General features: G+C 42.5%; 1 protein-coding gene across 6 annotated transcripts in view; it reads left to right on the top strand.

Moving 5' to 3' along the window:
- MSRA (methionine sulfoxide reductase A) overlaps nt 1–18,280 on the top strand; it is a 384,503-nt gene that overhangs the window by 258,036 nt on the left and 108,187 nt on the right. For all 6 annotated transcript variants that reach the window (XM_054499909.2, XM_054499910.2, XM_063668509.1 and 3 more), the window contains one exon: nt 16,188–16,294. In XM_054499909.2, coding sequence (XP_054355884.2) covers nt 16,188–16,294 — 107 coding nt within the window. The remainder of the gene's footprint in view (nt 1–16,187; nt 16,295–18,280) is intronic.

Below are 18,280 nucleotides of genomic sequence, written 5' to 3'. Positions count from 1 at the left end.
CACCCTTCTGCCTCTCTTATGGACCATCTCCTTCCACAGGTCAGTGGCCTCCCCAGAGATGAGGAAGAGGTAAGGAAGGGCAGGGGATGATGGTTAGTTAAGGGAAGGGCGAGAGATCCTCCATCAGGAACCTCTACTCCACTGACTTTGTTTTTCTTAAGCTAGTTTGTTAGTTTCTATTACATGCAACAGTAACAAAAATCCTTACTAATCCACCCATTCGATCCAAACAATCTTATGCCCGTTATATTTGCCAGGTGCCCTTTTATTTTTTGTTTTTGTTTTTTATTTTATTATTTTTTTGAGACTGAGTCTTACTCTGTTGCTCAAGCTGGAGTGCAGTGGCGTGATCTCATCTCACTGCAACCTCCACCTCCCAGGTGCAAGCAATTCTCCTGCCTCAGCCTCCTGAGTAGCTGAGATTATAGGTGCACGCCACCATACCTGGCTAATTTTTCATATTTGTAATAGAGTTGGGGTTTCATCATGTTGGCCAGGCTGGTCTTGAACTCTTGACCTCAAGTGATCCACCCTCCTTGGCCTCCCATAGTGCTGGGATTACAGGTGTGAGCCACTGCGTCTAGCCACCAGGTGTGCTAAACCACTAAGGCATCTGGGATACGCAGGAGTATCCAGCCTCTTGGTTAATGTAGGAATAAAATATATTCCTACAGGAAGAAAATAATTAATTCCAATATGCTGAGATCAAGTGAGCATACAGATAAATGCGCATAAGACCACAGGCTAAATGTTAACATGAAATCATTAAAACAAGTATGTGTTAGCACTTGAACATTAAAGGCAAAAAACAAACAATAACCAACCCTTAAGTTCAGAATAACTCTGGTATCAATGGAGTTGATATTCCTGGGGAACCCTGACGGTCCAAAAACAATGACACATGTCAAGTGTCATTTTTCCAAGGTCAGAATTTGAAGCCTGCTCCTTGAAGGATGGACCAGAGGCAGGGGAGAGCCAGGCTACAAATGAACTTGGCTGTCACTCACTCACCACATCTGACCACAGCTGCTTAAGTCTCTACTTGAGGTCACATGGCAACCTGTCACATTTCACAGTAAAAGTTGGTCTTGAAAAGAAAGCTGCCACTAGAGAAGATGAGGGTGGTGAAGATATGTAAGACTGTTCTTACTCAGAAAATGGACATTTTCAAAGAGAGCAGCAGGTTGGATTTGGTGGTGACTCTGATCTGTGAGGCAGTAGCCCGCTCCAGGTTCTTTTCAGAAACAAAAGTGATTACTAAAACTACTTGAGCAATGCTCTTGCCTGTGCCAGAATTGCTTATCAACAAAAAGACAAAACTTGTGTAGAAGTTGAAAAGGCATTGACATTTGATGTGAAGATGTGCCCAGGAAACATGATTTCCACAGAAATAAGACTCAAGAGAAATATATTTTAATTAGCATGTTGAAAGATTGTAATACCTTTTTGTAAAGTCATTAAGGACTTGAAGGGGCCTTAAATTTTTTAGTTATAATTCACTGCATTTTGTAGGAGAAGCAGTATCTACACTGATACTTGCAAATGTGGAGATTCTCGCTGATGTCAATGGTCTTACTGCAGTAGAAACAGCAAGAATTTAAGCTTAGAGTCCCCTTTCAGTTAAATCAGATCTTCATGGCATAGGCTAAACAGAGAACATTCAGCATGTTCTTTCCTGCTTCAAGGTGCTGAAGCAGCTCTCATAGTATCTGCCCTAATGGACATCTAGATGAAGTCCCCATATGTTTTCTTCCTTTTTTTTTTTTTTTGGATGGAGTCTTGTTCTGTCACCTAGGCTGGAGTACTGTGGTGTGATCTTGGCTCACTGCAACCTCTGCCTCCCAGGTTCAAGTGATTCTCCTGCCTCAGCCTCCTGAGTAGCTTGGATTACGGGCACCCGGCACCACACCCAGCTAATTTTTGTATTTTTAGTAGAGATGGGGTTTCACCATGTTGGTCAGGCTGGTCTCAAACTCCTGACCTCATGATTCGCCCACCTCGGCCTCCCCAAGTGCTGGGATTACAGGCCGTGAGGCATGAACCACTGTGTCTAGCTTTCTGCCATTTTGGAGGGAGCAAAGCTGGTAAGTGAGAGATTGGAAGGTGTAGGCTTTTTAAGGTGAGGCCCGAGACCTGTTATTCCACAGCCACTAGACAGTGAGTCTGAAGAGGATGCCACTCCACGGATTAGCCTAAGGAGGAATGACAGACATGCTAGCATCATTACTCATGTGGTCAGTAAGTGGAATAGTCTTTTCTTTTAATTTACCAATTACCACAGAACCTCTACTTCTGCCGAAAGATTTGAATCCCACTGTTTAAGCCAATAGGTTCTATTCTGGCCTTCTTTCTTAACTCATGGGATGAAGATAGTTCCTTTAGGCTTCTGAGGATAGACTGGCAGGTGTACATTTCTGGCCATGGGGTACCCAGACTCCCACTGTCTCCAGGCAACGTGGTGAGTGCCTGAGATTTAGGAGATTTGAGTTCTGGTCCCTGGTTGGCCCCTTCCTAACCACATGATTTTGGCCAGGACACTTACCCAACCTGAACCTCCATTTTTCTCATCTACAAAAAAAGGGATAATAATGTCTATACTGCCAACTTAATGGTCTGATGTAGGAATTAAATAAAATAGTGTGAAAATAACATGAAAATGGTATAGGTGCCATGCCAGTGCCAGCTATTGTTGTTACGTCTTTCTCAGCACAACAATACAATTCCATCAGATTTTATTTTTACATTTATTCTTACATCTGTGTTGCCCTTGATTCTTCCTCTGGGTAAGTATTTACCCTGCATCTACTAAAGTGTGGGTTTTCTACCCACCAAGATTCTTGTGTCTCCTGCATTGGTTGGAAAGAGTTCAGCATTGTTTATGTTGTCTTCTGGGACCTTGCTGGTGCTGACAGTGGTGATGAGGCTGGTGGATCCTTGCTCAAAAGCCTCCTTAAGGTTTCTTCTGACAGAGTAATCTAAAGAACTGGATCAGGCTCCCAGCATTTCACAGCTGGTCTATATCCTCCTAACTAGCATGACCTATGCATGAATAACACAATTCAGACCTCCTAGTCCTGCGTAGGACACGGGGCACAGACTGAGTGCCTCGGGCGAAGCCACAGGTACACCAGGCAGAGAGTCTTCAGTTTTGTGTGACTTCACCCACTAAATCTGATTTCTCAATTGCAACCCATCTTGCTGTCCTCAGTCCTGGAGCAAGGGAGAGCAACATTTACTAAGCGCCTCTTAGGGGCCAGTCTTAGCGATAGATGTTTTATAATCCTAATTTCATTTAAATCTGACCATAACCCTGTGAAGTAAGGATCATTGTCTTTGCTTAGCAGAAGAGGAGCAATGAGGTTCCAAAAGACAATCTTGCTTAATGTTAGTGGCAGTATTTGGATGCAGCTCTGTCTAAAGCTCAGGTCTATTTTCTTTTCCCTACACTAGAGGAATCCAAGCTTCCTGACTAGGAAGACCTCTTCTAAGGATGCACATTTTTTTTTTTTTTTTTTTGAGACATGGTCTTGCTCTGTCACCTAGGCTGGAGTGCAGTGGCACAATTGGCTTACTGCAACTTCTGCCTGCCAAGCTCAAGACATCCTCCTACCTTAGCCTCCTGAGTAGCTAGGATGACAGGTGCACGTGACCATGCCCAACTTATTTTTTGTATTTTTGGTAGAGATGGATTTCGCCATGTTGCTCAGGCTGGTCTGGAACTCCTGGGCACAAGGAATCTACCTGCCTCAGCCTTCCAAAGTTCTGGGATGACAGTTGTGGCCACTGCGCCCAGCTGGGATGCACATTTTTATGGATCCTCCAATGATAACAATTGTGCTTTTAGTATATTTAAAAAAGCAAATATATTAAAATGCTACTATGGATTTAATTATACTTTAAATTGCATGCCTATTGTATTCACCACTTCCACGTCATGTACTTCTGGAAAATGGAACTATTGTACACATAATGCATTCTCCAGGCTCTAGATCTTGCCTGCTGCATAGTTGGATGTGTGGACCTTTTTGGCAACTCCAAGCCTTCCCAGAAGACTGTGGTCTGGAAACTGCTCCGGTGTGCTCCTTGGGGAGCAGTGGCCTTTGCAGAGGCCTCTGGCTGAGACTGCTGGTTGAACCCAATATTAGGGTTCCCCCACCTGTGTAGTTTAAGAATTTTAGCTGGTGTGCAGCCACCCAAAAAGACAAAATCCCTCAGACACCTTAGAGCTAAGTATGGCCACATGTCTAAATTCTGACTATGGGGGCCTGAGTAGAAGTGACAGCGTGCAGCTTCTGGGTTTGTGGCCTTAGAGGAAGGGGCGTTCTCTTCCACTTCCTGCCTTCCCGCAAGTTTGTGTGGGGCTGAAGTGGTGGACCATCATGAAGCCCAGGGATGGAGCCTGACCCTTGTCCTGCTAGAGTTGCAAGACAGAGGAGCCAGAGTCACCATCCCAGGCTGGATCTTTAGGCAAGAACTCTTGTTTAAACTACTGCTATTTTGGTTCATTTAAGCCTTCTTATTCTTTTCTACAGTAGCTGAACCTATATCTTGACTAACACAGCCTTCAACTATAAGCTGGTGATGAACTCCCAGTCACCCTTCTGAAAGCCTTAATTACAATGTTCCCTTAATTAAAATGTCTTTAATCAAACCTGTTGTTAAGAGTATGGACCCTGGGGTCAGAGACGTCATGGCTGTGAACCAGATCGGCCCGGCAATCGCTGTGTGGACAGGCCTCATTTCTCTCTATCCACTTGACCACCTAGGTCCTCCAACGGTCTACTAACTGGCCTGTCTCATCCTTTCTCATTCCCTGCTCCATAATGCCCTGTTAAAAACACAAAACCAGCTGTGGTCCCCTCTGGCTTAAAGCACTTTGCTGGTTGCCCGGTTTCTTTGGGATGAGATCCAGACTCTTTACAGTGGCCAGTGTGGCCTGGGATTACCTGATTGGCACTTGCCTTTCCAACTTCGGCGCATACCACAGTTCTCCCCAGACTCTGCCCCATCCCTGCTCACTGTGCTTCAGTTACTGTGGCCTTCATCTGTTCCATTCCTGGAAGACTTGAGCTCTTTCTTGCCTCGCACACTGCACCTACTGCTTAGCCTGTCTGTAGCTCTTGGTCTGCCACCAACATCACGCAAGATTGCAAGTCTTTGGAACCTCATTGCTTCTCTTCTGCTAAGCAAAGTCAGTGATCCCTACTTCATAGGGTTATAGTCAGGATTAAATGCAATTAGGATTATAAAACATCTACCGCTAAGACTGGCCCCTAAGGGGTGCTTAGTAAATGTTGCTGTCCCTTGCTCCAGGATCAAGGAGAGCAAGAACTATGTGACCGCCTCCTTCTCCTTTAAGTCTCAGCTGAAGAGGTCATCCTCGGAAAAGTCTTCCCTGTTTACCCTAATTAAAGTAGCACTCCCAGCCCTCACCCCCATGAACTTCTGTACGATCGTTCTCTCCTTCCTTCCTAACTCATCATGAGGTAAAATCATGTGTTTACTTGTTTATTGCTTATTCTCTGACTCCTCTAGAAGGTGGGCTTTGTATTAAATGTTTTCTCATTGAACTAGTGAATGAACCTCTGTTTCTGCATCTGTAATAGTTTGTGCCTTCTCAGTGTGGGGGCGCACACGGGAGCGGAGCCTGCTGTGCAGAGCGTGGCGCCTGGTGCGGAATAAGCGCTGGCTCTAATAGCTGTCGTGCTCATGCCGCCTGTGGAAGGGCCGCTTCCACCAGCTGCTGTTTGTTTGTCTTGTTCTTTCGTGAATCCCAGTATTTCTCTGCTTGTTCTCTATCATTTTTCCTCAGCTCATGTTCTGATTACCCCTGATGGCTTCCTATTCTTGGTTCACACCCTTTATCCTCAATCAGCTCCTCTTCACCCCTTTCCACCTGCAGCACAGCTCCCAGTTGTCCTCAGAAGGCTTGGTCTGGTTTGCCCCCATGGGCTGCACCGTCTATGCTGTTGGGTTTCCTGGGGCCCCGGGGCCACACATCCTGGCCTTACCATGAGCTGGGGATTCTGTGGGGCTCCTCAGCCTGTGCTTGGAACTAGAGAGCCTCCAAGGACTCTTCTCTACTTGGTGTCCTTGGACTGCACGGGCTTCCCTGCCAGACGTGTGCAGTCACCATGAAGCCCTGCTCCAGGCGAATTTCTTCCAGGTGGTCCCAGGAAATCGGGTGGGATAGGTCCACTCCGTGTTCAGGAGGTTGGCTCCCGAGGCTCTTTCCAGGTGCGCTGTGGAGAAGCAGGTCCCCTGTGCTGTCTACTGGGAAACATTCATTGAAGGGAGACAAATCCTATTTTCCTTCTGTTCCCCATCAACTTGGCAATAAAATGCTGTCGTTCGTATATTTGAACTTGCCAGATTAATATCTGAACTTCCTTGTGCTGACCCTTTGAAGTTAGTTTTTTAAAGTAAGTCACCAGTTTTGAAGGACTATCCTTTTTTAGACCATATACAAGGAATCTATCATCTGCAAATAATTAGACAGTGGGAATGATATTGTATTGCTAATGAGCAGATGTGCAGACTCGGAGTGGAGGAACAGCTGCACACATATAAAATGCAAAAGCGACCCAAACCCAGCATTATGAATTCTGAAAGGGATTTCATTCTTTTAAGAATTTCAGAAACAGAGAAAAATGAAACAAAAGAATTTAACTGATATTTTTATTAATTGTTCTTTCAGTCACACTTTCCCTTGTATCACATTATCATACGTGTTCATAGTATCTTTGCTGTTTGCAAAAGTGTTATTTGCACTTTTAAATCCTTCTGTCATATAATACTACAAAGCTTATATTTAACATTTTTCCTTTGCCTTTCTAGTGTTACAAGGGTTTGGTGGCTGCACGCTGAATGATAGACTCCTACTGCAGGTCTTTCCTGAGCTGTGCACGATGCTAAGTGCTCATGTGTACGTGATCCCATTTGATCCTTAAAGCAACCTATGAACCTTAGACCCATTTTATAGAGGAACAAATAGGCCCAGAGAGGTGACGTGATGGCACATGCCACTTACTACATTGCTTGACAGAGGTGGAATTTGGACTTAAGGGCGAAACTCGAAGCCTGATGTTCTTTCTGTTGGGTGGCACATGGCCCCACAGTGCTACACAATTCTATCAGAAAGCAGAAAACACGACCCACTGGAAACAGCAGCACATTATCCGATGATTTTAAACTCTTTGTGATGTCCATTACAATTTTATAATCCTATTAAGGATTTGCAAGATGAAAAAGTTCACATAATCAGGCTTTTGAAAACTTTTAGCCAGGAAGAGTTTCACATATCTTAGATAGTAATGGTTAGGTCATTTAGAATTTGAATAAATTGCTGAAATGGTATGAAATCAGTAAAAAGAAATGAAGTCAAAAGAATTACTAGACTTCACATAAAAGAATACTGAATTAGGTCAGAGAAAAATCAGAGCTGATAACACTGGCAGGAACTAGGATTTCTAGGTTCCAGGAATGGCAGGCTGAGTTATTCAGACCACACTGCCCACTGAAAGCAGCTCCAAATGTTGAATAAAATACAACTATATATATAAAGCATCACATCAAAGAGCTGACAGAACTATGAGGAATTAACCAGGTTGAAATGGAAGGCAACACAGGAACCCAGATAGGTAAGCAGAGGATTAGATATATCTTTATTCTGAGCAAACTTGTTAATCCCAGAAAATCTGAGCTTTGAGAGCCTTATTAAGGACGTAGAGGGAGTGACCGGCACAATTGCAGCACTTGACCCAGTGGACATGATAAGACACTGTACCTCACACCTGGGGGGGGTGCCTTCTTCTCAATCACATATGGAACATATTCCACGCCATAAAAGGCTCAGTATGTTTCAAAGGGATTAAAATCATATAGCTTTTGTTTCTCTTACCATAATGCAAGTATTGAGAAAATCCTCTTATGTTAGAAAATGTAAAAATTTCTGGCCAGGCGTTATGGCTCACATCTGTAATACGAGTGTTTTGGGAGTCCAAGGAGGGAGGATCACTTGAATCCAGGAGTTCAGGACCAGTCTGGGTGACATAGTGAGGTCTCTATCTCTACAAAAAATTTTTAAAAAACTAGCTGGGCATGGTGGTGGCACATCCCTGTAGTCCCAGCTACTCAGGAGGCTGAGGTGGGAGGGTTGCTTGTGCCCAGGAGGTTTAGGCTGCAGTGAGCCATGATTGTGCCACTGCACACCAGCCTGGGCAACAGAGCAAGACCTTGCCTGAAAAAAACAAATCTGAATATCCTAGTTATCAAAGATAAGTCATGATGGAAATTGTAAAATACTTTGAATCAAATGATAATTAAAATACTATATGTTAAAATTGATAGGGCGTAGGTAAAGCAGTTCTCAGAGGGACATATAGAGCCTTAAATTCACATATTAGAAGAGAAGAAAAGCTGAGCTAAGCGTCCATCTCAAGAACTTAGAAAACCAGCAACAAATTCAACCCAAACAGTATAAAATAAAGGAATAATGAAGGGCAGAAAGAAATGAAATGGGAAGCAAACAAACAGAAGATCAAAAAAGCGAAGAGGTGGTATTTCACGATGGCTACAAAATTGATAAAGCTCTGGGAAGTTGTTCAAGGAAAAAGTGAGAAGGCAGAAATATACAACATTAGGAATAAAAAGTGGGATATCACTACAGATGTGGGAGATTTTACAGAAACCAGGAAGCTATGATAAGCAACTTTGTGTCAATAAATTTGAAAAGTTAGATACATTCTTTAAAAATATAGTTTAATAAAACTGAATAAAGAAACCACTGGCTTTATCAGTGCGTTCTCCCAACATTTAAGGAAGAAATAATTGCAGTTTTTCATAATGTTTTCAAGAGATTAGAGACAGATGCAGTCCATCTTATGATCCTTGCATAATCTTGATACCAAAACTTAACTATGTAAGAAAAGAAAATTATAGGACAGTCTTACTTATGACTATGTTTGCAGAAATCCTACGCGAAGTATTAGCAAACTGAATTTAATAGTATATAAGAAAATAATACATCATGACCAATTTTAGTTTCCTCCAAGGAACACAAGCTTAGTTTAGCACTTCAGTATTAGCCCATGTAATTGACCACCTTAGCAGGTATTTTAAAAACATGTATGATTATTGAAATAGATGCATAAGAAGTATTGAATACAATTCAGTATTCATAAATGATTTAAAAACACATATAAAAGATGACTTTCTTATTCTGATAAGGAGTACGTGCAAAAGCCTATAGCAAGCATTGTATTTAATAATGAAGCACTGAGAAACTGCAGAGAATGCCATCGCAATTTCTAATCAGCATTGGAGTGGGGGTCCTAGCTCATGCAATAAGTCAAGGAAAGAATAAATGTATACTGATTGAAAAATCCACTAGATAACTATTTATCTTTCCCCAGCCGGACACCATTCCTCTTCTCCCTTGAAGTCGTCATGTGACTGAGTTCTGGCCAGTGGAATGAGGAAGAAGTGACATATGCTGCTTCCAGACCTGGCTCAGAAAAACCTCCTGCATGATCTGTGAACTTTTCTCTCTATATTCAGTCTGCCTGCTGAATGTTAATGCCAAGGGAAACCTTTGAAGCAACATATTGAAGGTGGTGAAGCTTCTGTCAGACTAGGCCCCTGAAGAGTTCATGAAGCAGAACTGTTACCATCTCCTTTTTATTAACTGCTTTGCATGATTATAAAAGAAACTTCTATTATGTCCACCCACTGGAATTTCAGGGTTTACCTATTTACAAGGAACTGGTACCTTGAAGTGGAGTGCTGCCAAAAAATCTAAAAAAAAAAAAAACAGAAAACAAAAAACAAAAAAAAAAAACATGGCATTGGCTTAGTAGTTAGGCAGCTGGAAGATCTAATATTGGGTCTTGTTGATGGTTGGTAAACACACGAATTCTCTCCAAATTGTTTTATGAATTCAGTGCAAATCCAAATGAGATCGCAACAGTTTTGTTGTTGTTGTCAGTGTTGTTGTTGTTTTTGTGGATCTTAAAAGCTAATCTCGACATTTATAGGGAAATGCAAAAGTCCAGGAAAAGCAAAGATACTTGCATAAGAACAAGAGGATGGGAGGACTTATTCTTCCAGATATCGAGTCATTATAAAGCTACAGCTGTTAAGACATTGTGAATCTGATGTAGGGACAGATGAATAGAGAGTTCAGAAACAGACCCACTCATGTCAAAGTATGACAGATGACACAGTTGGCATTTCATAGTACTGGGGAAAGAATGGCTTTTTAATCAATAGTGGTAAGATAATTTTCTTATAGGAAGAAAGTTAATTGGATTTCTACCTCACACCATACACACAAATCAATTCCAAGTAAATTGAATACATAAATGTCAAAGGCAAACGTACAAAACTTCAAGTAGATAATTTTCATGACCCTGGGTTTCGGAAGCATTTCCTAAACAAGACACAAAAGCACTAACCGTAAAGGAAAAATATTTGACAAATTTAACTATATCAAACTCTGACAACTTTGGTTCATCAAAAAGCATCATAAAGAAAATGCCAAGAACAAAAAAAATGAAAAATAAAAAATAAAAAAAAATGCCAAGAACAGAGAGATTATGTTTGATAAAGGATTAGTGTTCAGAATATATAAAAAACAGACTTAAATATATGTGCAGTATATTTTTTTAGAAAAGACAGACTGCTGAGAGAAAAAATGGGCAAAGGACTTGAATTATGGCAAAGAAACATATAAAATGATAATTAACGTTATTAATCAGGAAAATGCAAATTAAGATCAAGTGAGATTCCATTACACACCAAGCAGACTGACAAAAAGTGAAAATCTGACATTAGCAGACTTTAATGACTTGGCAAGCATTTAGAGCTCCAGGAATTCTTGTGCAGTCATGTGGTTTTGTAAATTGGTACAACTACTCTGGAAAAATAGTTCAGCATGTAGTTAAGTTGAAGACATGCAAACACTATACACCAACAATTCTATTTCTAGGTATGTACTCAAGAGAAACTCATGCATATGTATAAGAGAATACATGTCAAGAATGTTCTTTACAGCCCCAAGCTGGTAATGTTCATTAAGGGTAGAATGTATAAATCCATTGTGGTGCGTTCATACAACGGGATATTATGAAGCCATGAAAATGAAGAAAATGGAAGGACCTCATGATCATAATTGTAAGTGAAAGATTCAAACTATAGTATGATTCCATTTATATTAATTTTAAAAATAGGCTGTATTAGTCTCTTCTCATGCTGCTAATAAAGACATACCTGAGACTGAGTAATTTATAAAGAAAAAGAGGTTTAATGGACTCAGAGTTCCACATGGCTGGGTAGGCTTCACAATTGTGACCAAAGGCAAAGGAGGAGCAAAGGCACATCTTACGTGGCAGCAGACAAGAGAGTGTGTGTAGGGGAACTGACCTTTATAAAACCATCAGATCTCATGAGACTTATTCACTGTCATGAGAACAGCATGGGAAAGACCCACCCCCGCCATGATTCAGTTACCTCCCACCAGGTCTTTCCCATGACACATGGGGATTATGGGAGCTACAGTTCAAGATGAGATTTGAGAGGGGACACAGTCAAACCATATCACAGGCCAAACTAAACTAGGTTTATTCTGAATGTGTCTGTGCTAAAGAAATTATTGCAAAAACCAGGTGTGGTACAACTAGAGAGGGAAGGCATTGTCATCAATAGAGACACATGGAAGACTCTCAAGGGTACTGGCTGTACTCTCTTTCTTGACATTAGTGGTGGTGATGTGAGTATTCACTTTATAATGAATAATTATAAATAGAGTAATAGTAGACACTTAACTGTGCATATCTATTTTATGTACTTTTGTACATTTATGTCTTATGTACTTTTCTGTAATTGAATCTGGAAACTACAAAGGTATAATATGTCGATTGCTACTTCTGCTAATATGAACACCGTCCATGATGGACTAGCTTTGTAAATGTGTGTGCACATGTGTGCTTGGTACTGATTTCAATGTAAGCATGTTGTAAATCTCATGTAGCGGGGCACTTTGGCTGTAAAACTTTAAGATTTGGACTTGCAATGATGACCTAAAAATTTTACTATTTTGAAAGTTTTCTAATATTTTCATTATTTGGCCAAACTTGGGATTTTAGAACATAAACAGATATGGAGTCCCAAAAGACATTCTAGGACACATAATAATTAAAAAGATTTTCTTTGGCCGCCATAAATAGAATTTCCCTTTTACACAAAATTCACACCATGATAACTTTTTATCTTTCGTGAAGAAATCACCACATCTTTTCAAAATAATTTATGGCTGTAGAAGTAATGTGTACTCCTTACTGAAAATCAGGATCTTTCATTTTTCTTTTTGCTTTTAGATATGGAATAAATATTTGGCACCTCTGTTATAAAGCAACACTATTTCATCTCCCTTGAGATGCACTGCATGAGAAAATGCAAAGAACATTGTGCAGATGATAGTGACCGTATTATGTGGCTGTCTTCCTTTTAGACATAGATCCCTATATTCCACTTTTTTTTAACTTAAATTATATATATTTACAAATGGGAATAATAGTGGTTAAGATCACGGACTTTGGAGTTAGATGGTTCCAGATGCAGCACTGGCCTTCAGCAGGCAACTAGCCTCTCTCTGAGTGTCAGTTTCACCTTTGAGGGAGTGTCAGTTTCACTTTGGCAGTGGGAGAGGGCGGGGAAATGGGTTTACTAATATCCTCCAAGTATTTGCAGAATTGGTGAATAACGTAGTAAAGCACAGTGCTTGGACATAGTGAGAACTCTAGGATTGTTACTACTTTGATGATCCCTCTCCCTCTCTCTCTCTCTCTCCTTCCACCTCTTCTTCTCCCCCTCCCTCCCTCTCTCCCTCCCTCCCTTCCTTTTGATGAAAGGAGGGCTGTCCATTCATTTATTCAGTGTTTTAAATTAAAAATGAGCTGTCAGCTAAAATGGACAGGATTAAGCTCTCAGATAAAGTGAGATAGTTATATTCATAGGGCTTGTCTCAAGACACCTAAGGTAAAGGCAAGGTGCACCAGGAAGTGTCACCTGGATAATAAGAAGTGCCATCTTTCACTGTGAAGGATAGAGGCTCATCCACCTAGGGGAGGACTTCGGGACACCATGGCCTGTTTTTTCACAGAGACCCTATTTTCCAGCAGAAGGCAGGAGGCCACCCTGAAGCAGCACCTGGATGAGCTCTCCCACCAATGCCAGCATCCCTGGTGGCCTTCCTGTGCCACTGCAGCATGCAGGTAGCCTTTGGTGCAGCAGACCGTAAGGCAGGATCCGTTTTCTCTTAAAAGCAGTCTATAGAAGAGAAGAATGTGGAGGTCGTGCTGGTAGGAGTCACTCTATTTTCAACCAACATGGATAGTCCTGCTAATGAGATTGCTCCCGCGAAGCTCCCTAAGATAGAGATAGCGATTTCAGACCCTGAGGAGTCGGTCCTGACTTGTCCTGATGTTCACTATCAGCTGGTGACTCCTGGGACCTCGTAAAGTGATCACCTAGCAACAACTCTTAGCATAAACTTCCCTTTAAAGTTCTCATGTTCAGACACATTTATCACGTCTCCAATCAGGATGGATAAAACAGGGTTGGTACCCAAAGATGAGCTGAGGCTTAGGAGGCCCTCTGAGCAGAGGAGAAGTCGTCGTCTTATGCTTTGTTATAGATGAAGCATTTCTGTTTTCCTCTGCTTCCTCTGGCTCTGCCGAGAGGGAGAGAAACCTCAGAGCAGTCTTAGGGTTGTTTGTCCCTTTAAAATCTTCTTTGGAGAAAGTGGATGGAGAAATCTCAAGCAGTTGGTAGATGCCAGGAGGTCAGTTCTCATCAAGAATGCCCCAAAGCCCAGTCCTCATTAATCAGTTCATAGAGTACTATGGAAGAATTTTAAGCACAAGGTGTTGTTTCTGAGCCAGTAATTCTCTTTCCACTCAACACTGAAAGCCCACTGCTTGCTTTCCTGGTACATGAAGACAGCCAAATAGTGTCAATAATTTTTCCTCATAGTTTTTCAAAAGCCAAGTGGAGGGCACAGTGAACTTTGCAACACTTGTTGCATCTGTGGGAAAGGGGGCTCTGGGTCGTTGGTTGGTGATTATGCTCACTCAGGGTTCCAGAGAATTCTGTAGCTCCTGGGAGTCTGATCTTTCCATGCATCTCTGGTCCCCACCGTGACTTGTCAAGATACCTATGTGGTTACACGCCCAACCCACCAGCTTCAGGACCCACCAGGCCCCTTGTCAGACCTTGTCCTGCTTCTTCAGAGTCCTCAGAACGTTCCAAGCTTGTTCTTATTTCTGGGCCTTGGGCTGGGATGCCCCCTCCCCAGCAGGTACCCTACATCCAGAAGCACTTTGTTCCGTTGTCCTCGATTATTTTGCTGTAACTTCTCATGCATCCATTTTGGAAGGAGAAAGGGCTTTGGTGTCGGGGCGATCAAAGTTTAAATCGCAGGATGGCCATTTACCTGCTATGTGACCTCAGGTGGGTCACTGAATGTCTCTGATCCATAATTTCCTTTTTGTCAAAGAGGGTTAAGAATATCTTCTCCACAGGGCTCAGGTGAGGATGAAACAAGAAATGATGGCAAAGACCTCTCACAGGGAAGTACAGTGTCAGGCTCGTGACTACTCTTCCCCCTCCCTCCCTCGTCCTGGTTATTCCTTGAGACAAGGGATTATGACCTAATTCTTCTGTAGCCTCCAGAGTGTGGAGGCTACAGTTGACACACAAGACTTCTTTCTGCTGGAGAGAACATATTTATTTGCAGAGAAAGGAAAGACATACAGGAGTTATTCTATCATCAATAACGTTTTTCTGTCCTATCTCAAAATATAATTTTGGTTAATTTTGCCCTCTGGAGAACAGCATTATAAAGCCTGTCTAGATCGATTTATGACAGTCAGATATTTCGTTTGTTTTGTGATTCAGTGGGTAGACAAGCAGGGCCACTTCTTGTATTCCCAGCCGTTCCTGGATGTTGGTTCTTTCTTCTGGGTTTTCAATCTGTTGAGTTTCCAGTCATCTTCCCCAGTGAAGCATCTTTCTCATCTGGGCTTCAGGCTTGAGGGTAACATGCTCATCCTCTTGAGAAGCGGGCATCAGGGCTTTGACACAGATGCTGCCTGGGTTACAGCTGCTTTTGCAAGCAGTACCAGTTCTTTCCAAGTCCCTGAAGGCACTGCACTGCTCCGCAATCCTTACCTTTGTTCTACCTTCACCCTTGGCACCCACCTGCTGCCAAGACAAGTCACTTCCTTGATACAGCCTTTGAGACATAGGCCCCTTCTCCACTGATCACACGAACTTACCCACTCCCTTTCTGAACCCTTGCACTTTTTTAACCTGCACAGATTTTCCCTTAACACCTCTAATTCTTGCTTATGCCTGCTGGTCTCTGTTTCCCCTGACTATATTAGGAATGTGACTAGCTGAAACATGCTACTGGGCCCAATTCCTGAATCCCAGTGCCTGGTTCATTTTCATGACAACCTGGTGGCCTACAGGGGATCTATGGCAACCCTGTGGCTGTTTCACTCTGGGGCACTGTCACACTCAGATAGAAACTGACCATCATCCACCCTTCAGCTGCTGAGACTGGCAGAAAATGCTCTTTGCTGACTTTAAGTTGCAGGCTAGATGGGTAGATGACTTTAGTCATAGGTACAGGACTCCTGCTACATGCCAAGCACTGTGCCAGGCATGTAGGGGTTTACACATGCCAGGAGTTTACACAGACATTGTCTCATTTCCTCATCCACCAAGGGAGGGATGATGAAACCTTCCATACAGGTATCTCCTTAGGACCCAAGGAAATAATATGTATCATAATGCGTTACATGTGACAATTGGAGTAGATCGTTGTTTAAATATTTCATGTAAAAGTATGTATTCATAGAGCATCTAGTATGATCCAAGACCTGTGATAAATCTACCTGAGTTCAAAGATATTTGTTGTAATTAAAACAGGCAAATCAAAACAGATACATTTCATGCTTGTTTAAAGAAAATGCTGTAAACAGAAAATTAAAGCAAGCACTTAGCAACACATCAGGCACAGGGACCATATGAATAGTGTCAAAATGTCTCAGCATTGTGCCCAGTTTGACACTGGCACTGTCGCCTAGTGACCAGGTAACCCTCTCTGTTTTCCGCTTTCCCAGGTATGCGCCAGGGGAACGACCATGGCACTCAGTACCGCTCGGCCATCTACCCGACCTCTGCCAAGCAAATGGAGGCGGCCCTGAGCTCCAAAGAGAACTACCAAAAGGTAGGGGTTGCTGGGCTCCAAGCCCCTGGCTTAGGCCACCATGACTAGGGCCAGGTTCTGATTTTAGAGGGGTGTCTGCTGCTTTTCAATTGGAATTGTGTTTTATTTATGCATTGCTTAGAAATTTCTGTCAGCCTCTAGGAGTGGAACCATTGTGTCCAATACATGTGCTAAATGGGGTTTTAAGAGTAGGCCTGGGCCAGGGCCAGTGGCTCATGCCTGTAATCCCAGCACTTTGGGAGGCCAAAGCAGAAGGATGCTTGAGGGCAGGAGTTCAAGACCAGCCTGGGCAACATAAAGAAACCCTATCTGTACAAAAAATACAAAAATAAGCCAGGCATGGTGGCCTGCACCTATAGTCCCAGCAACCTGGGAGGCTGAGGTGGAGGATTGTTTGACCCTGGGAGGTCAAGGCTGCAGTGACCTGTGATTGCACCACTGCACTTCAGCCTGGGTGACAGAGCAAGAGCCTGTCGCAATGTAAAAAAATAAAGAGTAGGCCCTTATGTGTTTGCCTTTGAATCACTCATCTAGATGAAGATACAGCCTGTTAAAATAAGTCTTTTTCCTTCTCTCTTTGTTTTTGTCTCTGTCTGAAACTCCCTCTTTTTTCTTCCCTCTGTATTAGTTTTACAGGGCTATTGTAACAAACAATCACAGCTTGGTTGGTTTAAACAGCAGATATTTATTTTCTCACAGTTCTGGAGGCTGGAAGTCCAAGATCAAGGTGTTGGCAGGGCTGGTTCCTTCTGAGTGCTGTGAGGGACGGATCTGTTCCAGGCCTCTCTCCTTGGCTTCTAGATGGCTGTCTTCTCCATGTTTATATTCACATCAGCCTAGTTTTATGTGCATGTGTTTCTTTGTCCAAACTTCTTCTTTTTAAACAGTCTCTAGTCATATTGGCTTAGTGCTAACCCTCATGACCTCATTTAACTTAATTACCTCTGTAAAGACTGAGTCTCCAAGGAAGGTCACATTCCGAGGTTTTAGGACTCCAACATATCTTTTGCAGGGAGACAAGATTTAACCCATAACGCTTTCTCTCTCTCATAACAGTAAATTGAATTATGATAAAAGTAGTTCTCAGAAATATATACATGATATCACAAAACAATTATTTCCACAGTTGTGTACCACTTTTTAAAATCCTCCAATAGAGATTTAGTTGTTTTAAAAACAACTTGAGTTGCTTTAGTTTTTAGAACTTTGTGATAGTACTTATATTTTATTTTTCATTATATTTTCTGATGTGGATTTGCATTTGACAGTAGAGCTAGAAGCTACTATAAAGCTAATCTATGTTAGAATTATGTAAAAAGTCAGGTATGCAACAGTCCCCAGGAATGAGTGAGTTATCCCCTTATCCTACAGAGACATTGCAGAGACGAGGAGGCTGTAACTAGAGTGTCCACTGATGAGCAAGTAGAAGGACGGGTGACTCATGGTCAGTTCGACTGTGATGAGCAGAGAGGCCTGAGGGAGGCGCTGACAGAGCCCATTCCTTCCTTGGCCCTTCCCACCTCCCTCCCAGGCTGTGATGTCTCTTGGCTGGTCATGGTAGGCAGCCTGTGGGATGGCCCCCAGTGCTCTCTGCCCATACGTAATTCATCTCCTTAAGTATGGGCTGCATTTAGCAACTCACTTCGAATGAATGACAGCAGTGATGGGAGTGATGGGAGCACTCTGAGACTAGGTCATTAAAAGATTGTGGCTCCTATTGTGAAAGCTCTCTCTTACTGTCTGAGAGATGGCAGGGGAAGCCAGTTGCCATGTCATGAAGCAGCCCTGTGCAAAGGCTTACATGACAAGGACAAAAGCCTGCCAAGAACCAGATGAGTGAGCTTCCAAGCCCCTCAACCCCAGTCAAGCCTTCAGATGAGACTGCAGCCCTGTCTGAGAGTTTGATTACAGCCTCATGAAGGACTTCAAGCCAGAGGCACCCAGCCAAGCTGTGCCACAGAAGCTGTGAGATAATAAATGTATATA

The sequence above is a fragment of the Pongo pygmaeus genome, chromosome 7 (genome assembly GCF_028885625.2).
Source record: "Pongo pygmaeus isolate AG05252 chromosome 7, NHGRI_mPonPyg2-v2.0_pri, whole genome shotgun sequence".
Classification (NCBI taxonomy): Eukaryota; Metazoa; Chordata; class Mammalia; order Primates; family Hominidae; genus Pongo; species Pongo pygmaeus.
The sequence above is the reverse complement of the archived record's forward strand: the minus strand, read 5'-3'. Positions and strand labels throughout refer to the sequence as shown.